At 33.8% G+C, this 22692-nt stretch overlaps 2 protein-coding genes and 1 long non-coding RNA gene across 9 annotated transcripts in view; 2 read left to right on the plus strand and 1 right to left on the minus strand.

The window, feature by feature from the left end:
- LOC105646264 (diacylglycerol kinase 1) overlaps positions 1 to 11415 on the plus strand; it is a 28960-nt gene extending 17545 nt beyond the window's left edge. For 3 of the 6 annotated variants that reach the window (XM_089723071.1, XM_089723069.1, XM_089723073.1), the window contains 4 exons: positions 82 to 156; positions 8674 to 8761; positions 8878 to 8994; positions 10789 to 11415. In XM_089723071.1, the coding sequence (XP_089579197.1) occupies positions 82 to 156; positions 8674 to 8761; positions 8878 to 8994; positions 10789 to 11109 (601 nt within the window). In that variant the 3' untranslated portion in view covers positions 11110 to 11415. The remainder of the gene's footprint in view (positions 1 to 81; positions 157 to 8673; positions 8762 to 8877; positions 8995 to 10788) is intronic. The other 3 variants (XR_016321342.1, XM_089723070.1, XM_089723072.1) reach the window with 3 other exon arrangements.
- Positions 11416 to 11623: 208 nt separating this feature from the next.
- Positions 11624 to 14423, minus strand: LOC105646290 (uncharacterized). 2 transcript variants are annotated; one of them, XM_012232121.4, is made up of 2 exons: positions 12006 to 14423; positions 11624 to 11897 (listed from the first exon to the last, which is right to left on the minus strand). In XM_012232121.4, exons 1-2 carry the CDS (start codon positions 14144 to 14146, stop codon positions 11876 to 11878), a joined length of 2163 nt encoding a protein of 720 aa, XP_012087511.1. In that variant the 5' UTR covers positions 14147 to 14423; the 3' UTR covers positions 11624 to 11875. The 2 variants fall into 2 exon arrangements, with proteins under 2 accessions (XP_012087511.1, XP_020539832.1); XM_020684173.3 differs by having other exon boundaries at positions 12001 to 14420.
- A 2824-nt stretch (positions 14424 to 17247) lies between these two features.
- LOC149495498 (uncharacterized) lies at positions 17248 to 20504 on the plus strand. Its single transcript, XR_016321346.1, has 2 exons — positions 17248 to 20228; positions 20310 to 20504. It is a non-coding gene; the product is annotated as an uncharacterized LOC149495498 (long non-coding RNA).
- The last annotated feature ends 2188 nt before the right edge of the window (positions 20505 to 22692 follow it).

Here is a 22692-nt window from a genome sequence, read left to right on the forward strand (position 1 = left end):
GAAACTCTATGACAAACATTTTACTAGAAGCCTGTAGCAGTGTCTCTAAGTGAATTGTAACAATATGGCCTTATATTACAGGGGCATAGCTTCTTATGCAAAGATAAAGATCATGAAAAGGCAAGGTCTATGGCAAGATGTCTATGTACCTTATAGGTAATTTAATTTTCATGGGTTAGCCTTATAGCCTTTCTGCCTGCCTTTTGTCAATCTTGTTTGGGTTTGCATCACGCTACTGTTTACCCTGAAGAGGGCTGTTAATTTTGATGATGCTACTGATTTCAGATCATTGTTTATCCGAATCTCTTCTTTCAGAACTTGACATGAATTAGAAAATGAGATTTGTACAAATTTTCACTTTGAAGCGTCTAATTTTGACTGTTTGATTCATTACATTTTAACAAAGAGCATCTATAGAAGCCACAGTTGATTTGTGCAGCTAATCAAATTTTGTTTAATTTATTGAGTGTTGTTTATCTCCTGTTATATATTTATATACTTTTATAGTATTTATTTCACATTGCATCTCAAAATTTATTTAATTTTAGCACTGCAAAATTTTATGTATAATGCTTTTCAAATAAATTGTAGAAAAATAATTATAACAAACTAAAACAAAAAAATCAAATAAAATAACATATTTCTATAAATCATCCGTATCTAGGATGATGTCCATGGGGGCAAAGGTTATTAACAAATCACTGCTGATTGAGATTTGTTGAAATCTTTGTAATTAGAGTAAATATTGTTTTTCTTAGTTTAGGTTTATTCCTATTTAGATTGTTTTCTATATTGGAACAATCTTTTGTATATATATATATATATAGTAGAGTAGAGATTGCATAATAACAACACAATATAGAGAAATAAAACTCTCTTTTCAAAAACTACATGGTATCGGAGCCATGCCGTGATTTTTCGGCATAGGTTTTTTGTCCGCAAAGAGGTCTGAGTTCCAAGTGGCGCCGCTAGGAGAGGAAGTTGGTCATCACCGCCCGCTTCAGAAGGAGGAGCAACCGCTGATTGGCCTTCTGGTCAAATCCTGTCGTTGTCTGATCACACGCGTGTGCACACGTGCCGCTCGAAGTTTCTGAAAATCATAAACAAAAAAAAAAAAAAAAATCAGGAGGTGTTGGACTAATTAGGACTTTAATTAAACAAAAAAAATCATAAACACAACACTCATTGAAAATTAATATTACTTCTCAAAATACTACACTTTTATTCTATATTTCACTTATATTTAGAATACAAGTTTCTGCCAATATTTATAGGGCTTGAAATAGAATACACACCACAAATATAATCTTTTGTTTCCTGCCACATGTTCCAACTAAACATCTCATTTACCACAAATTTTCAACCATGTACGTGGATGCATCATGTCCATAGTTTCCCTTTAAATTATTTTGCCAACACATACAAAATAATTATGAGAAAAACATTACCATGTGAATTTGTCCAAACTTCCATGTGAGCTTTGTCTTGGATATGTGTCTTCTTCTCCTCTTCTTTTTTTATTTAATTAAGTTTAATTATTTTATTTTTTATATTCCAATACTCCCCCGTAAACTTAATTATCTGTTACTCCCAGCAATGCTCGCAATTGATTGAACACGTCATATTTGAGTGGCTTTGTGAAAATGTCAGCATCTTGATCTTGCGTTCTCACATACTTCAATGTGACTTCTTTATGCTCAATGCACTCTCTGATAAAATGAAACCTTGTGTCGATATGCTTGCTTCGATCATGAAAGACTGGATTTTTTTGCTAATGTCAACGCTGATTTATTATCAACAAAAATATCTGTTGGATCATGTTGTGTCATTTGAAATTCCTTCAACAATCTTCGTAGCCATATTGCATGACACACACATGAGGTTGCAGCAACATATTCAGCTTCACAGGTTGACAATGTGATGATAGGTTGCTTCTTTGAACTCCAAGTGAACGCCGTGTTACCAAGAAAAAATACAAATCCACTAGTGCGTTTTCGATCATCTTTATCACCGGCCCAATCACTATCACTGTACCCAACTAATTTGAACTTGTCAGATTTTGAATAATGTAATCCAAAATTAGTTGTACCTTTCACATCCTGTTCTATGACATTGGTACATTTGCTAGCAGCTCCTTTTCATTCAACAGCAACAACTTTCGGTTCACCATGTGAACTTGGTAATTTTTCTCCAGCAGTTGTCCCAAACTTAAAATGTTGCTTTTCATGTTTGGAACATAATAAACATTGCTGATGAATTGGTGCTCGCCATTCTTTAAACGAATGAGAATGATTCCTTTGCCTCGAATAGGAACTTTTGAGGAATCTCCAAAAACAACATTTCCACTGAAAGATTGGTCCAGCTTAACGAATATTTTCTTATCTCCGCACATATGATTACTTGCACCATTGTCAAGATACCATATGTTATTTTCTGGACTTTGTTCACCTTCATGGGTTAGTAATACCGTGCTGGTTACATCCTCGTCTTGAATGTTGTTAGCTGTTTCCTCTACTTGCTTAGGCGGACTCCAACACTCTGATGCGTAGTGGCCATATTTGGAGCAATTGTAACATTGAACATTTGACTTGTCACGTCCAGCATTTTTCCTCCAATTTCCTCTTCCTCGTCCTCTTCCACGTCCACGACCTCTGCCTCTTGTGAACTGGGTATTTCCATCATTGTTGTCACCTCTTCCGAATTGTTGACTTCTGCCACGTCCTCTTCCTCTTTCGCTTGACCTCTACAACGTCCTCTTCCGGATTGACTGACATCTCGGCGATTTTCATTTTCTTTGAATGAAGTCTTTGTCGCCAAGACTTGTTCTACAGACTCTTCTTTTTGTCTGTTTAGCCTCTCCTCACGTGCTTGCAATGAACCAACAACTTCGTCAACGGTCATTACACTTATATCTCGCGATTCTTCCATAGCCACCACTATGTAGTCAAACTTTGATAGTAGTGATCGTAGAATTTTTTCAACGATTCTCGATTCATCAATTTTTTCTCCATACTGTCGCATTTGATTAACGACAGATTTTACTCGAGGAGTAATCCGTAATTGCTTCTGCCTCCATCTTCATCATCTCGAACTCACCTCTTAACATTTGAAGTCGAACTTTTTGTACTTTCTCCTCTCCTTGAAGAGAAATTCGTAGTATGTCCCAAGCTTGCTTGGAGGTGGTAGCTTCTGCCACCTTCTCAAACATTACATCATCCGATCCTTGATGGATTAGAATGAGTGCCTTCTGGTCACTCTTGCGACTTTTATGCAAACTGTTTTTTTCTGCCCGAGACAATTGGAGAAAAAATTGATGAATCGAGAATCGTCGATAAATTTTACGATCACTACTATCAAAGTTTGACTACATAGTGGTGGCTATGGAAGAATCGCGACATATAAGTGCAATGACCGTTGACGAAGATTGTTGAAGGAATTTCAAATGACACAACATGATCCGACAGATATTTTTGTTGATAATAAATCGGCGTTGGCATTAGCAAAAAATCCAGTCTTTCATGCTCAATGCACTCTCTGATAAAATGAAACCTTGTGTCGATATGACGTGTTCAATCAATTGCGAGCATTGCTGGGAGTCACAGATAATTAAATTTATGGGGGAGTATTGGAATATAAAAAATAAAATAATTAAACTTAATTAAATAAAAAAAGAAGAGGAGAAGAAGACACGTATCCAAGACAAAGCTCACATGGAAGTTTGGACAAATTCACATGGTAATGTTTTCCTCATAATTATTTTGTATGTGTTGGCAAAATAATTCAAAGGGAAACTATGGACATGATGCATACACGTAAATGGTTGAAAATTTGTGGCAAATGAGATGTTTAAACTGACAATATGGTTGACGGAAAAAAGGTAGACGTAGTTTTTCACTCGGAGAATCCTTCACTCCATATTAGTCCAGTGAAGTTAGATGCCACAAATTACTTGGCTTGGTCTCGGTCCCATTTGCTATTCATTGAGGCTAGAGGTTTGCAAGGGTATATTGATGATGGAGCACCAACACCAGTTTCCACAAATCTCAGTTATAACAAATGGAAATCAAGGAACTCCCTTATTATGTCTTGGCTAATCAATTCTGTGCAGCCAACCATTTCATGGGTATATTTTCTTCTTGATACAACTAAGAAGATATGGGATGCCGCTTCATAGACTTACTCGCAAATTGGAAACTATGCTCAGAGGTATGAATTGCGACAAAAAGTTCATGAAACCAAGTAAGGAGATCTGAATATCGCTCAGTATTTTGCTGAACTTAGTGGATTATGACAGGAATTGGATTATTACCAAGACTTTCAAGCAAAATGTACTGATGATGCGATTCAAGTTCAGAAGTTGATTGAAGTAGAACGTGTGTATGACTTTTTGGCTGGCCTAAATAACAAGTATGATCAGATTCGAGTCCAAGTTCTTGGACGAGATCCTTTACCATCCTTGCATACTCATTTGTACAGCAAGAGGAGACTAGGAGGAGTGCTATGGTTCACAGATCTACAATTGATAAAGCAGGGTTGATTGCTAATTCTGCAAGAGAATATATACAAGCTGCAAAGAGCTGTTCTTCAGCTAGAGAGCAATAATTTTGTGACAATTGCGATGAGAACAGGCACACTAAGGAGTTCTGCTGGAAATTACATGGACACACAACTAAAGGGCGTGGAGGGAAGCGGGTCAGTTCTTCTAGACCATAGGCGCACATATCTAATAGTGGAGCTTTATCTGAGGAACCATCTGCTGCTGGTCGCTTTTTTAAAAGGAAATTCAGTCCCTGAAATGATTGTTGTCAAGCTTGATTCTTCCTCAACTCGGACTGCAACCTCTAATTTTGTTAATTCATGTGATGCTTTTCTTACCTTTCTTGCAAAAATTGTAGAACCCTCTTGGGTTTTAGATTCAGGAGCAAATAAACATACAACAGGCTCTATAAAATATTTCCTCACATATTCTAAGCATTAAGGCACAGACAAAATTCGCATTGTAGATGGCTCCTTAGTAATGATTGCTGGTACAGGTCCTATTGATTGTACTTTCAATATTAAACTCTCTTCTATTCTTCATGTTCCTAGATTCCCTATTAATCCGTTATCTGTTAGCTTAATCCTAAAAGCGCTTAATTACAAAGTAACTTTTTACCCTACTCATTGTATATTTCAGGAATTGAATACGGGGAGAACGATTGGTAGTGGTAGCTTGCGTGATGGATTATTTTTGTTGGACGACGTTTTTCGTTTTTCAAATCTGGGTACCTTTCAAGCTTTGTTAGGAACTTCTAGAAATCCTTTCCATGAAGTTATTCAATGGCATAGGAGATTAGGACATCCCTCTTTTTTCGTTTTAGGACGTTTATTTCTCACTTTGTTTGCTAAGTGTGATTTTGATTCATTAGTATGTGATGCTTGTGAACTTGCCAAACACACCATGCATTCTTAATAATAAAAGTTGATTCATTTTGCTACTATTCATTCTGATGTATAGGGTCCTACTAAAATTGTCTCTATTTCTAGTTATAGATGGTTTGTGACCTTTATTGATTGTTGCATTAGATTGACTTGGGTTTGTTTGATGAAAACAAAAAATGAAGTTTTTTCGTGTTTTTAGAACTTCCATAAAATGATTTGTACTCAATTTGATGCGCATGTTAAAATCCTAAGAACTGATTGTAATGGTACTATACATCAAACTAGTTGTGTCAATACTAGTGCTCAAAATGGAGTAACTAAAAGGAAAAATAGGCATTTACTGGAAGTAGCTAGGTCCCTTATGTTCACTATAAATCTTCTCAAACCATATTGGGGGATGCTATTTTGACTACTGCTTACCTTATCAATCGTAGGCCTCTTCATACTTTAAATTTTATAACTCCATTAGAGGTTCTTCAAGGAAAAAATTCTTATATTGTACCTCCTAAAGTCTTTGGCTATGTTTGTTTTGTTCATCAGAATGGTTTAAGCAAATTAGATCCTAGAGCCTTGAAGTGTGTGTTTGTTGGTTACTCTACTACTCAAAAAGGATACAAGTGTTATTATCCTCCTTCTAGGAAATACTTTGTGAGTATGGATGTTACCTTTCGGGAATTTGAGTCTTATTTTCCTTCCAAGTCGCCTCTTCAGAGGGAGAAATATCAGATGAAAGAGGTGATGGATGACATTCCTTTCCTCGCAGAGATTTCTGTAGACATAGATAATAAGAGAGACCAACCACCCAAACCTCTAGGAAGATTGGATAAACCTGATTTGAAAACCTACATACGGCGGACTAATACAGATACAACCATGGAGTATGAGACCTCTAATCTACTGTCCTCTCTAATTTCAGGCCCTGAAAATACAGAAGAACAAGAACTTGGTGAGTCTTCTTTAATCCCTGTTTATTCTGATCCTAATCTTGATTCTAGCCCTTCTGACAATGACCTTGATATTCCTATTGCTCTTAGAAAAGGAGTTAGAACATGCACTAAACATCCAATCTCCCATTTTATCTCCTATAATGCTTTGTCCCCTTCCTATAGAGCCTTCGTTTTGTTTGTTTCTTTTGTTTTTATACGGCAGGATTGGCAAGAGGCATTACAGGACTCAAAATGGAAGACTGCAATGGTTGAGGAGATGATAGCTTTGGTAAAAAACGAGACATGAGATCTTGTAATTCTTCCACCAGGAAAGAAGCCAGTTGGATGTAAATGGGTGTTCACAGTTAAACACAGAGCAAATGGTTCAATTGAGAGATACAAGGCTAGATTGGTAGCCAGAGGGTTCAGTCAAACCTATGGAGTTGATTACTAGGAAACATTTGCCCCTGTAGCCAAGATGAACACAATCATAATTTTGTTGTCTTGTGCAGCTAATCTTGACTGGGAGTTACATCAATTTGATGTTAAAAACGCTTTTCTAAATGTTGATTTGAAAGAAGAGGTGTATATGGAGATTCCTCATGGATTTGATGATGACAAGACCAGAGGAAAAGATTGCAAGCTGAAGAAGTCATTATATGGGGTGAAGCAATCACCAAGAGAATGGTTTGAAAGGTTTAGTAAAGCTATGCTTTCTTTCAGGTACATTCAGAGTGATGCTGATCATACTTTGTTCATTAAACATCATGAAGGTAAGATCCATTGCTTATTGTTTATGTTGATGATATAGTGATGACTGGAAATAATGAAGAAGAAACGACTCACTTGAGAAGTTTGTTAGCTAGGGAGTTTGAGATTAAGGATTTGGGAAAGTTGAGATATTTCTTTGGGATAGAAGTTGCTAAATTAGAAAAAGGGATTTTTATTTTTGAAAGGAAGTACATTCTTGATCTCCTTAAAAGAAACTGGTATGCTGGGATGTAAGCCTACATAATCACCTATTGAAGCAAATCATAAGCTTCAAGCTGGAGTCGGAAGTCCAGTTGATGTTGGCAGGTATCAGAGGTTGGTTGAGAGGTTGATTTATCTTGCCCATACTAGACTAGATATTGCCTATGTTGTAACTTTAGTAGTCAGTACATGCATGACCCTTGGGAGTCTTACTTAGAAGCTGTGCATCGGATTTTAAAATATTTAAAATCAGCTCCAGGTAGAGGACTTTTATTTTCTAAACGTGGCTATTTGACAATAACATGCTATACAGATGTGGATTGGGCTGGTTCCCTTGATGACAGGAGATCAACCTCAGGTTATTGTGTTTGGAAACCTGGTCACATGGAGAAGCAAGAAGCAAGTTGTTATTGCAAGGTCCAGTGCAGAAGTTGAATGTAGAGCTATGGTACAGGGAATCTATGAATTCCTGTGGTTGCGCAGATTAATGAAAGAGTTAAAGTTGATTGAAACAATAAGTATATTCTTGTTTTGTGATAGTAAAGCAGCCATCAATATTATGAATAATTCAATCCAGTATGATCGAACTAAGCACATAGAGATTGATCGTCACTTTATAAAAAGAAGATAGTTGAAGGTTTCATAAGTGTCTCCTATATAGCTTCAAAAGAGCAACTAGCTTATGTTTTCACAAAGAGTTTAAATAGTAAATTGTTTCATCCTTTAGTTTGCAAGTTGGGCATGTGTAATATATATGCACCAACTTTAGATGGAGTATTGAAATCTTTATAATTAGAGTAAATATTATCTTTCCTAATTTAAGTTTATTCTTATTTAGATTACTTCCCATATTGGAACAATCTTTTGTGTATATATATATATATATATATATATATATAGTAGAGTAGAGATTGGGCAATAACAACATAGTATAGAGAAATAAAACTCTCTGTTCTCAAAAACTACAAGATTATAAAAGTGAGATTTTTATTCTGGAAAAGTTCATTTTGACAAGTTTTCAGCTTCTCAGATTCTTATTTAGAATTTGATTGCCTATGGGTTTGAGATTTTCTGTTTCTTAGTCAAAAAAGAGAGAGAACAGGATATATAGGGCTTTTTAAAGATTTCATGGCCTTTGCTCACTGATTCTAGGTCAATTTTGCAAGTTGATACCCTTGCTCAACCTCAAAAAAAATTGAAATGTCGTTGCTCTTTGAAGGATTCTCTTTTCTGATATCAGAAGTCCAACATTAATTAAAATAAAGAGCCTACACTTTGTTTTGGTTTTCAACACTGCCAAATATGGCTTAAAACAGAAACTGATGTCTTTAACCCCTTCCTTTTCTGCAAACAGCATCACGTCAATTATATGCCTCAATTTGCCAAGCTTTTCTGGTGGAATGAATCCTTGGGGAATACCAAGTACAAGGAAAATACGTGATGTCAGTGCTTATGCTTTCACTTTGTCCAATGATGATATAAGCAGTTACAATTTAATGCAACTTGAGTTTGCTCAGGCAATCAAATCTGATAAGATGTCTTTTGGTATATGTTATAGAGAGACTTGATTCCATCTTATGTGGATGATGGACTTCTTGAGATTGTTGGTTTTAGAGATGATTTACTTGGGCTTCTCCAGCTTGGTCCAAGCAGGCGAGGGACTCGTATTGCACAGGTAAAAACCTAAACCTTAAGAATCAACTTGAAAGTAATCCTAGTTATTTACTAATGTTATTGATATTAGAAATTCATTTAATTCAAACAGGAAAGTTTAATTTTAATATTATATATTTCAATGAATAGCATCTAAAAATGCCAGTTACTAGCAGATTAGCTGTAGCTGGCAACTTAATTATGAGATATCAATTGAATTAAGGGGTCAAAATTATCTTTTGTAAATTAGGCTACAACTTTTTGAGGAAAAAGCTGGAAAAATAATTCGCAATACTTTCTGGACTTCCCGAGTAAATTGGTTGTGAAACCAACTGTAGAACAAACCAAGCACCTGTGTACAGTTTTTTAGACAGCAAAATGTTGTGAGACGCTGTAGAGTGAGGCATGGTGGGTTTTACTGTTCCCATCCTTGATTATTTTCGGAGCGGAAGGGGGTATTGTGGGGCAGGTATCCCCGTTTTAGTTTTTATTAATTTTATAAATTAGTAAAAAAATAAAATTTAATATAATGTCATTAAGTACTAGGTGAAAATTGTATTTTTTATAATATTAGCTAATGTTTTAGGAAAAAAAACAAAAAATAGTATACCTTACCATAACAAAGATCAAGAAACTGATAATAGTCAAGGTAGGATTGGGTGGGTATTCCTTGATAGGGTGAGGTAAAATAGCCAGTTCCAAGTGTGTCTAGTTGAAGGCTGACAAGCGAGACTTTAAAGTTGATGTGCCTTTATTTGATGAAGATGAGGAATAGAACTATAGAAGTCCATCTAATAGAAGCAAGTGTATTTCAAAAGATGGGAAGAAAATCACAGCCTATATACCTTCTTGTAGTGTAGTGTAGTTGGAATTTTAGCTAAATCTCATTTTGGAGGGGAGAGGACCACTTAGTTAACCTTCTTCTTCTTATAGGCAAAATGTTTGTCAATATTAACTTAAACATTCAATCATATCTTATTTTATCACCGAACTTATATCAATCCCTTACCTAATGATTAATCTGAAGCATTAGTTGTTTACATACATGTCAATACAACAATATATTTTCTTTAACATGTTGTGTTGATCTATAACTTCCAATTTTTTTCCCTTTTTCCTTTTTCTTTTCTTTTCTTTTTCTTTTTTTTTTTCTTTTTTTTTTTTTTTTTTGCTGTCCAGTATTTTGTAAAGAAAAGAACATAAGAGCAGCCATGCTTTGTTTGTAACAATTAATTAAGAATGAGTCTCATAAAAAATTAAGGATTCATATGATTTTGGTGTTTGGTATTTGGATTATGAATTAGTCTATTAAAAAGAAATAAATTGAAGTTGAGAATGAGAATGTCTCAGCTTGTCAGCTATAATTGAAACAAAAATATAATTGAGGATATCATTGAAAGTTCAGGTTAAATCTGATGCAAGTACTAGAACTTTGGTTTCACAAGTTGTTAATTTTTTGATTATGGTAGTTAGTTTCGTATTTTATATCTATATGTATACTTATGTAGGCCTATAACATGATTATTTTTTCTTGCATAATAATTTATTTAGTGTTAGAAGCTAATTTATTTTTGTTTTGGAACTTTGGGTTCTGCCTCAATTTTCAATGGTGTAGCTTGTGGGAGAGTCCAGGGCCTTGGTTACTAATCCTTGCTTTTGTGGTTGCAAGTGAATCAAATTATTTATCGGTCGATGTTGGCAACTAAATATGAATGTAACATAGCACCATAACAAGAATTGTGAAGAAGAAAAGAAGAAACAAGAATTGTGAATATACATTATTTTTTTGTAATTTCCTACTTTCATTTCATGCTAGGCACATCGAATCCGGTTTGAGTTTCACAAGAGTGCTTGGGATCATACATTCATAAAGATGGATGGAGAATCCTGGAAGCAACCCCTACCGGTAGATGATGATACAATAGTTATAGAGATCTCTCACCATGGCCAGATCAACGTCCTTGCCACTCATGACTGCGTGTCTAGAAGTGTTTTTGATCCCGCATTTCCAATCGATTTTTGGGATGAAGATGACAGTAGTGAAGAAGACTTTTCAGCAGTCGAAGTGCAAAGGAAATTCGGTGCAGCTCCCACATTCAGAATTCCAGATTCTGTTGATATTTCTCATCTTAGCTGAGCACTATAGTGTAGGTGTTGCAAATTCCATGCCCTTCTAATGGATGAGTTCTCGTCGTTTTGGTCCTTTTGATTTCTAATTCTATATAAATTGTTGATCAATTTAGGAAATTGTCCCTTATGGTGAGTAAGTGTGCATTTTCTGCATTATTTAGAGGGACTTGTCAGTCCACTCTGCAGAACTTGATCTGATCCTTCAGGCTATTTGTTTCAATGTGGAAATTAGAGTGGAATGAAATATGTAGAATACGATTTTTATTTTCTTTTATGATATTTTTATAGTTGAATAACAATAATCTTTCTTCAATAGTCTATATTACTTAGAATTTGTCCCTTTTATTTTTTCCAGTTATCTAACCATATCTAAAATTAACTTTTAAGACTCCAATTTTTTATTTGTAGCCAATTTAGTCCAATTTAAACATCGAAGAGTTTTTTTTTTTTTTTTTTTTATTTTATTTTTTTTTTAATGGCAAAGAGTTAAATATTTAAAGAGAAAGGAGACTGTTAGAATCTACATAAGCAAAATAGCATCCTTCACTAAACAGGGTAAGAAAAATTCATACATCATTTAGTTCCTCAGACCACTATTGTACACAGACATTAGCAGTGGCCTAATGCAATATGAATAGCAAAATGATTGTGTTCATGTTGTTCCCTTCTTACCCTCATGTTTCTTTGTTATTATATCCCAGTATCTTTTTCTTCTTCAATTTCAATTTGTCTTTGTCAACATATTGTTTTTTTCATTATCTTCCTTCTTGAGTTCATCTTTCTTCTTTTATACTTCTGAAAAAAAAATCACATAAGAACATTTAGTATCTCACATTACAGAGCAATTAGATGTGTCCTAATATAATATGAACAGAAATAAGGAGGAGAATGATCATACCAGACCTGGCTTGTTTGATCATGGGGTTGATGTTGTTCCCAGGTCCCTCCTTGCCCTCATCTTTCTCTTCTTCAATATCAAACTTTGGTAACATATCCTCCTCATAATTGTCTTCTACCTTGGATTTTCCTCTGGCCTTGTCTAAATACTTGTCATTCTCTGTTAACCCAGAATCCTCCTCGTGTTTATCATCCTTCTTGGATTCACCTTTCTTCTTGTGCTGAACCTTTTCTTCTTCGAGCTTCTTTCCTGTCCAAACAAAATTCCTGCCGTTTTCATTTGATTCAACTTCTCCATCACATTTGACCTCCAAATAAATCAGATGAGGGAAATCTGCCAGCTTTATCGTTTCTATCTCGAAATACTTGAGATACTTGAGCTGCAAAATTTCAACTGTCCAAAGAAAATCCATTTCACAATTCAAGCTACGAAGTTCTCCCCCTCGTATGTAAAGCCTCTTCAAATTTTTCAATTTACTAGAATTCAATTGAACAAGCGGCCTTCTTGGATCCACATCAACCAAGCATGGAATGCCTCTAAGATCAAGTTTCTCCAAATTCGCCGGAAACGACAAGTCAGTCATTTGAGCTACTCGTTTTGGATCTCTCACTCCCCATGATATTGTCAAGCAGCGAAGATTTGTAATATTCTCCAACTTACTGAACTCCCCTTTATCCACCACAGCCTCAGCTCCAATGTACACACTAAGACGCCTAAGTTTCACCATTTTAGTTAGATGAGCTACTCTGCAAGGAGTTTTTCCTAAATCCCCAATCATAAAACCCTTAAGCACTTGAAGATTAGTAAGCTTATCGAGCCCTTGAGGCATTCTTTCTAACAGAGGGCAATCAGATACATCAAGATGAGTGAGTTTTCTTAGTTTCGATATATCAAAAGGCAATGTCTCTAAATTATGACAAGCTTTAAGATCAAGAATTTCAAGATTAAAAAGATCAGAAATGGAAGAAGGCAGGCTGGTAATTCTTGAAATTCCTCGCAAACTAATATACTTCAAATGGTTTTGAAGACCTAAACCCATCAAAAATTCCTCATTTACCACTTCAATATGATGCTTTACCCCTTCAATGCGAGATTTAGGCGATGCCTGCCATCCCCCCAATTGAAGAATCTCAACTTTCTTCAATTTTGGAAGCAAGTCTGGCTTAAAATCAATATATTTCTCACTTACATTGAACAAACCTAACAATTTATCCTCATGACCACTATTATGGTCAGAAAAATTTTGATTCCCAGAAACCAAACAGGCCCGTTTTGATTTTGAGATAAGATCAGACGGTATTCCTCTCGAGTCAAAATCAAATAGACCTGCTGGTTTGGCTAACGAGATCAACATGTATTTTATCCATGGATCAACTGTGCATTCATTCACAAGTGTCATTGGTTTGTTAAGATCATTAGGATATGGTATAATTAAACCAAACTCTATTAATTTTTTAAAAACATCTTCGCCTACCTCTTCACTCGCAACGAATCCCTCGCTTATCCACCAGTTTATCAATGGTCGTTTCTTAATTGTGGCATTTTCCGGGAAAATTGAGAAACAGAGAGCGCAGAGCTTCAAATCAAGTCTATCGAGATTATCATAAGTAACTTTAAGACTTTTCATGGTTTCGCTTGTCAAAATATCCTCTTCCACAGTTAGTTGTAACCATTCTTTTGACGTTTTTCTACCTGCAACTGAAGCTTTAACAATGTCTTCGCCATCGCCGGTGTCCTCCTTTAGAGATGATCTCTCCCGACTGGTTTCTCCGACCGCCAGCTGCTGCAATGCTTTCCTTAGGACTTCAATTTTTTCAGCAATAACGTCTAGTTCGTTATCGACGTTACTTTTTTGGTCGCCGGAGAGTGGATCTCCGTGGTCGGACAAATTCTTAGCGTTTGAGAGAATTTTATATATTTGATGTTCTAATTCATTGAATTTGGCGGAGACTCTATCTTGCCAGAACTTGACATCGGAGAACTGGAATTTCAAGATTCTAAGCTGTCTGTCAATGTTTTCGAAGCTTAAAAAGAGTGGATCTTTTTTCTTGCTTTCATTTATTGGTCCGATAATGAGATCCTTTGCCTGATGCATTCGTTTCTGTAACCCCAGAACAGCTTCCTTTGGCCTTCTTGGGATTGACATTGAAGCAAAAGTGATGAACGCAGCAAGGTAAGGTTATTGAGATTAGATGAAGGAAGAAGAAACAGCTGCTTTGGAAGAGATAGAAAGATTATGGCAGAATTGCAGCAAAAACGGTCTATGTGCAGTCAAATCTAAGTCTTTCCCAATCAACAGCAAAAACTGTTGCATGGGTCCCTATCGGCTTCTTTTTCTTTTTCCTTTTCTTTTCTTTTTTCTTTACTAAGAAACTAAGAATACGAGAGAACTAAAAATGAGGCTCTTTCAACAAATAAGTCATACTGTAATAGGGGATGCTACTTCCGTAAATGGGTTCATAGCCTATCTCTGCAACAAATCAACGAAAATATAAATTTTTTTAAAAATATTTTATATTTTTTTCTCAGCATATAAATGAGAAATACTTTTATTTCTGATGTTATTAAACACAGGCCCGATTAGGGAACTGGATGGATAATTGGTTTAAATCCGGGAACAAATTTTGAAATTAATGGATCATAAAAATATTAATGATATATATTAATTGAATAATATAATTTAAAATGATTATAATATAAAAAAAATAATTAAAATATCAAGAATCAGTCCTAGCTAATTGGGTTGTTTAACCATAGATCAGTCAATTCAATTTGGTTTTCTTTCTTAAATGATTCAAAAGCAAAATCAATTCGGTTTTGAGGTTGGTTCTCCGATTCTTCAGGTTGATCCGTCGGGTTAAGCTAAATTTAATACAGTTCTCATTTTAACAAAACTTTTTATTTTTATTGATTTGATTAATGAATAAAGTCATAGATTCCTTCTAGACAATTCAACTCCTTCAATAGAAATGATGCTTTAAGTCACTTAAAGCATAAGAGTTTAGATAAGTTGATGATTTAATCGACTAACATAAGAATTTAGATTGATTGAACTAATTCAAATTTAATAAGGAATTCAACTCATCAAAGTGTCAAAGTTTTCTTTTCTTTTTTTTCTTTTTAGTATTGAGAATTTGATAGAGATAAATTGTCAGGTAATATATCCACGTAATATTAAACTATACCTTGGTGTCCATCAAACTATCAAAGTTGATAAAGACAAATTGCACCCAAAATTTTCAAAACAAGTCTCAATTAGGCCAAATTTTCTGTTAAATCATCAATTTGATTCAATATCATCAGTTTTTTTATTTGATTAGTGATTAATTATAATTCAATTAAGTGTATCAATCAAACTAACTGAAGAAAAAAATGCATCGTTTTAGTATTTATAATTAAAAAAATATATATTAGAATTAATTTGTTTAAAATCAATTGATGGGGCAAAGTGGATCGGTTAATTTAGTTTACATTTCATTTTATTTTGGCACAGTTAATACAACAATTAGTTTGATCAACTAGGTTTGTTTAAATATGAAAGTCAGTTCAATACAGTAATACAAAGAATAATTTAATTTGGTCCAAATGGCCAAACCGACCAAATGTTTACCCCCTACTCACAAAAACTTTCATTCATCATTTTCAAAAAACATTGACCTAATTCATAATGCTTAACTCAAATCTCACTGTGTTATAGGTTTTTTTTTTTTTTTTTTTTTTTTTAAGTTATCATCTTCCTTCGTAAGTAGAAAGGTTTTTGTACAGTAATTAAAAAAATAATTAATTTTAATATATTAATAATTGAATATTCATTTATTTGATTAAAGATAGTGTTAATTAAAAACTTATGAAATATTATATATATATATATATATATATATATATATATATGGAAAGAGAGCATTTTGAATAATATTAATTTATTGATAAATTTTATCTCTAAATAAAAATTTTTCTTCTATTTTTTTTGTCTTTGCTCCTTCAAATCAATATTCTTGACTCAGCAACTCAGAGCCAACCTAACTAGGTGAATCTGCCCCTGCCACATTTGTTTTTATTAGCACTAACAATAACTAAACGAGCTTTGCTAAATCGCACATGATTTGTGCACAATAAAGATGAATTATCCATAATACCCTTAATATATTTAATTATTTTTTACTGCAGAGAAGTGAGAAAGATTCTTTCTTGGTCAAATTACATTTTGGAATCAAGGTGGATTGTTGCTGTCATGGCTGCCAGACTGACACCGGCCACGTGCATGATGGCCGAAACATTAAACTAACCCAGAAACTTGTCTTTTATGAATTTTGTTGATTCCATCGAAAGTCCCAAATCCAAACCCAAATTTCAGTTCATATAATCCTTCGCAAAATTCTTAGGTAAAAAACAAAATCAAATTTATTTTATAGAGAATTATAAATTCAAGGTTACCTCAATAAGATTATAGTCAAAACTGCAACACTCAACTGGAAAATTTAAAAATTGAATTTCTTAGTCTGCGAAAAAACAGTAACTTAATCAACCAAACAATGATTGAAAATAGACTTGTAGTAGCTACATAAATATTTTACAATCCTGTTCTCATTATATAGTCGCCGGAGTTCGATTGGAGAAGTAGAAACAATAAGTCTCTTTCGCTTGACATAAACAAAAGAGGAAAGAAAGAAGAAAATGAGATTTCTTTTTTCTCTTAAAATATTTATAGTCTGGTTTGATCCAATTAGAGTTGGATTTGGCTTGAATCACAAAAACTTTTGTTTCTTTGATTTTCTAGCGATTTAACTTGTAGTATTATAATTAAATTAGAATAAGTATTAAATACGTTAATTGATTTTACATACTTTCCATTAATTGTTAGAAGAATTTCTATATCCATTGAAATGATGACAATCTTAAAACCAGGCACAATTCTAAGATTCTTAATTAGTATATGCAATTAATCAATGTCGAGATATTTCAAAGTATTGAAATATAATTATAACCTTTTTAATTACTCGCTAGTATTATTCTATAATAATAATAATAATAATAATAATTACACTAACAATATTTGTATTTTTCAATTTTTATTATTTTAATGTCTAAATGAAAAATTTTTTCAATCTATGCGGTTCAAAAAATTTATCAATTACGTGCTTTTTGTAGACATAACCGGACAGAAGCCATTTTTGGCTAAAAATGGGACCCACCCATTGCCACTTAAGCTGATAATGTGTAAATAGTATATTATTCCAAATGGTCTAAAATCAACAAGAGGCATGCATTGCACATGCCTTTTGTAAAAGGTAAATACAAATTTAACCCTCATAAACAAACAACCCTAGCTCCATTTACATTGCCCTCGCTAACTGAACACAATTACATCGCCCCATTTAGGGAAATCAGGAAAAATCAAAGGTTAACCAATTGGCAAACTAAAACAGAAAATTATCTCCGAAGCCTGCAGATCCTTAATTAATTTACAAAACTTGTTGCAAGCAAAACATCCATTGGAATTTGACAACAACAGTAATCATCTTTACCATTTTCCTCTTCAGTGTCGATATATTGTCAAGGTTAGGCTTAAATGGGTGAAGAATCGTAATAGCCTCGACCACATAATTGATAAAGAGACTGATCTTCAGGCTACTTATCTCTTAAAGGACGCAATCAAGCACTTTCCTACTGGCTTTCTCACTGTTAAGCTATCATTGATTGGAAAAAGCTTATTGGCGTTCCTGTGCAATCTTCGCTTCTTGCGTAGGTCTTTTGCTCTTTTTATGTTTTATTTTCTTGGCTTTTCTTTTTTGGCCGTAAAATGGATGTGTGCAGTGAAATTTAGAATCTTTGCTCCTTATTTGGTTATCCATTTTGCAATTTTCACTTTTTATCGATGGTTCATTAGTTTGGTCATATCAAGAACATTGAGGGTGCCTTGAGTAGAATGGTTCTGAAAATCAACTTTTAGGCATTTTAGTTATTTGTTAACGGGCAAAACTATAGTACAGAATATTAATATTCTGTACTAATACAGAAGTTGCTTTCTACCGTCAGACTTTGTTTTGTTAATAATAATTGTTGGATTAACAAATGAGTTTGAAATTGGTTGCCGGCAACACACGTTAGAAAATATTAGTTATTTATTTTTTATTTTTTCATATGTTATGAGATTAAAAATGAGGATGGGAAGGAGAAAGCAGCATCAAAAAGCGAATTAAAAGGATCGGTGAAAGTTGGTTAATAGCACTGAAGCAGTATAAAATTTTGTATGCAGAAACCACTTACCCCCAAATTTAAAAGTTCATAGTTTGGCTTATGTGTGTTTCAGATTTAAAGTTGAGATCATGAACCAGAAACATTTGATTGAACAATTACCAAAAACCATATGCAAAAGTATCTACCACCATTTTTTTTTTTTTTTTTTTTTTGCCAACAGTTGAAAAGGTCTATCTTTTCAATGGTGTAGCAAGAGAAATACTCCTGCTCCTGGTAAAAACTATAATATTCTTGTTTTTTCCCCTTCAATATACTTACCGAAACAAATAATGTTTAAAGTAAAGTTTTATAAAGAAATGAATGAAATTTGCTTTGGTACTGGTACAATTAACTTATTTCCAACAATTGGAAATTGAAACTTCAAACTCCAATATTGCAACCCAATTAATCAGGAAGAAAAATATATTGAGAAATCAGTGTTTTATGCTTAGATTAGATTACATAGTTGTATTTAGTCATTTCTGATCATAGCCTAAAATGCAGGATCTAATGCATTGAGATAACCTTATGTGTTTATAACCTTATTACCTTACTCCTTAATTGCAAATCTTGACTTCCTAAAGAAAAGTTTGCATAATTAAAGTTCAAATCTTTCAAAAATTGTTGGAACATTAGATGAGAGGAAAAAGAATGAAATTATTTCAAAATCTATTAGAATGATCAAAGAATAGTTAGGTTTTGGAGATGAAAGCTAGGTACATTCCACCAAGAGAAGATGTTGCTATGCAAAATGAAGTTCTAGAGGACATTTACATAATTGTATCGGCTCGCGCTTAGTGGATATGTACAAAGATGCTTATGACAGTAAGTTTCTTCTGTCATTAGCAAATTTTTGATTACTTTGATCCACTCTATATAACTGCTACTCTCTAATGCTTGTTGACATTTATATGCCTTACATGTCGTAATCCTGATATTAAGTCTAGGAAGCTAATTATTAGACTTAAGTTTGCATGACTCATATTAAGATGAGAGTGAAATTGCCTCGTAATTCCTTGTAAAAGCATAGAAGAAAGTTCCTCTTAGTCATTACCTTTGAAGTGACATCAATGTAAATAATAACTTCATTTAGATTTAGGAGGTAAAAAAATGTTGCTCAATGAAGTGATAATCTTCGAAATATTTTCTGTTATATTCCTATTATTAGTTATTGATCAACACTTTCCTTTTTAAGTTTTAAGAGGTTTTAATGGATGGTGTTAGAAGTGTGGACATACTTATTGCCCGCTTTGCATTACATATTCTACTTGTGCTATATAAGCTTTATTCCAACATCCGGAAGCTTTTGAAATTTCTAATCATCTACCCAAATTTATACATCTTTTGGCATTGCTGCTGCAATTGTTGAAAGGAGCAATGTGTTTATGTGTTCTAATTAAAGACAATTAGAATTGGTTTTATGGTATGTATGGCATTTTTTTTTCTACAACATTCTTGAACATCTTAAATATAGTGTCAAATTGCATCTTTGTATAAACATCTTTCTTTTTTTTTTTTTTTTTTGGTCGTTAACAAGATGGTTCAAAATGCAATGCTGAACATTTCTTACGTCGTAAGATCAGTTTCTTCTGATCATATTACCAAGTCATTTGAAGTCCTAGCATTTTCACTAAATCCATCTCTGCACCTTTCATGTGTCCATCAATAACTCATGTCATTTTTTTGTGTTCTGCAAGATTTTTTTTTTTTTCTGATTTAATATGGTTGTATGTTCTTTTGTTTATGAGAATTTTCTATTGTTCTGTTTCTGCGCAATGAGGATTCTGATCATGAAAAAGAGAGTAGTTGGTACTCTGCACTCTGTGAACATGTTTGGAGAAGTTGGTGCACTTTGTTGCAGGCATCCAAAGCTTTACATTTCCAACAAAAACACTTATTCAAAATTCCTGAGACTAAAGGCAGGTGTTCTGATAGAAAGTATGCAGACTAAACAAGAAGATTATGTTGCTAGAATAAAGAATTTCCTTCAGGTAAATTTAATGTCAATTTATGGAATTGTCTTCTCTAAGTTTTCATTCTCTAAGGTTTGATTTTAATATTTTGCATTGCAGCATCACAAAAAACTTAAAGATTTGAAGATTGCAGAATTTCTGGATGAGGGTGGAGAAGAAGATTATCCAAATATAGCTGTCAATTTGTTGATTGTAGCCAGACCTCAATACCAAAATATCTAAGCAACATTTTCACAAACATCGGCCATGCATGTTCATCTACATCAACAAACCAAATAATTAATTGAAATCAAACTCTTAATCCAACTGAATTTTGCATTAAACACCATTGACTCTTCAAAGAAAATGAAAAATACTGCTTGTGTTATCCAAAGAATCAATAACTTGCATTCTGTGATTTTTGGCCGTCAAATAAGAACGTGTGATAGTTCTACTTTTCTTTCTTTTAAAAAATTAAAAATTAAAAAGAAAAAGAAAAGAACTGGTCACCCAAACCTGCTATAGCAAGTGCCCTTTACACGTGGAGCACGTGCATCATTTCACTATTAATAGAAGTTATTATAGTATTAAGTTTGACTATAATATATATTAGTTATAATTAAAACGTCCATAATTATGATGCAAATTAGAATTTGAATGTGCTTTCTATGACTTTCATCCTCAGCATTTCAAACTCTTTTCTCATATTATATACTTGCATCTAGATCCATGATACTCAATCTTCAACTTCTCCCAAGCTTCATATGTTGCCTCATATGCCTTTATCTTAGTGAAGGTAGGATCTGTCATAGCTACAAGATGTATGACAAGGCCTTTGGAACTTTGATAACCTCTTCTTCATGTTGCTTGATCTGCTACTAGATTGGTTTTTGTTTAGAGGTAGAGGAACTTGAAGAAAACATGGGGTAGAAAGAGAAAATGAAAGATCTACTCTTCATATTTCTCGCTTAACACTTTTATACATCATATAAAGCAAAGTTTATTCACCAAACTTCCAGAATTTAAGTTTTTCTTCCAGACTTAAGCTATAATTAAACTAAGCTACACTCCTTTTACACACATTACATAACATAAGATATGGAAGATTCCATGACATTTAACCTAGTCAGAAAAAAAAAGAACTAAGATAACTAATTACACAAACTAAACCACTACTTGCATCAGTCTTCAACAGCTTCTGTCCGCATGCATTCTCAGCTTACACCCTATGTAGCAGCAGCTTGCATCCACCGTAGCATCCTCTACATAGCTTTAACTGTTGGAAAAAAATGGGAGAGGAAAGAAAAGACTACAAAATAGAATATTAAGTGAAGAAAATGCAAACTGATTTCATTTCAACAATAAGGCTATTTATACAAAAGATGCAACATACTTTCTACCTAATCCTTATAACTTAATAATTAAGTTAAGCTAAACCAAAAACATTAGTCTGCTGCCATGATTTAGTTCAAATTTGCAAGAAAGTAGAATATCAAAAACACAAGTTAAGTGATAGAGGACAAACTGAGTGTCACTTCTCTAACACTCCTCCTTGGCATTTAGGTTGCAAAGTAGAAATTGCTTCTTTAGAGCTTAGTTTGAACTTTAATCATATTGGAGCACCATCTTTGAGCTGTTTTCTTCCTTTAAGTCTGGAATTCTTTTGAGTATGCCTAAACCTCTTGCATTTGTAGCATTGTGGCTTTCCTTTATGACAACAATCCTTCTTTTTGTGGCTAGTTTTCTTAAGGGTTCCACATGAAGGATACTTCACAACAGCTGACTCTTTGAGCTTGACCTTTGCTTGAAAAACTCCTTCCACAGACACTTGATTTCTCATGGATAGTCTGCTCTTGAGCTTGCGAAGCTCCTATGAGTTCTGTGACAGAGCACTTGGACAAATCATGAGATTCTTTAATTGCAGCAACTTTAGATTCATAATTGTCCAGGAAAAGTGATGAGAATTCTTTCTATCATCCTTTGATCTGAAATTTCTTATCTGTTCATTCTTAGCTGGTTTTCTACTTTGCAGCAATCTTGTGCTATAATCTTTAATGCTTTCACCATCTTTCTTTTTTAAAGCTTCAAATTCTCTTCTAAGAGTTTGCATCTTCACTTGCTTCATTCTTTTGGAACCTTAAAAGCTCCTCCTTCAACAAATCCCATGCTTTCTTGGATGTCTCTGCAGCCATAATCCTCGGAAGAATTGTTTCATCTACTGCTGAGTGAATGAAAGACAAAGCCTTGAATGGCTTTAAAGCATCCTCTGCTCGTTTAATTTGAGCAAGATTTTGGGTTTGCTCTTGGTGAAGGTGGTTCATAATCTTGTTCTACTATCTCCCACAACCCTTGAGCCTTTAAGAAAGCTTTCATTTTTTTACTACCCAAATCATAATTCTGACCTTTGAATATAGGCGGTGTTAGGATTGAAGTAGCAGAAACCATAGCTTGATTTTGCTTTCCATTTTTTTTTTTTTTTTTTAAGTAAAAAATCGATTAGGCC

Source organism: Jatropha curcas, chromosome 6 (assembly GCF_041381405.1).
Source record: "Jatropha curcas cultivar XTBG-Jc1 chromosome 6, XTBG_Jcur_1.0, whole genome shotgun sequence".
Taxonomy (NCBI): Eukaryota; Viridiplantae; Streptophyta; class Magnoliopsida; order Malpighiales; family Euphorbiaceae; genus Jatropha; species Jatropha curcas.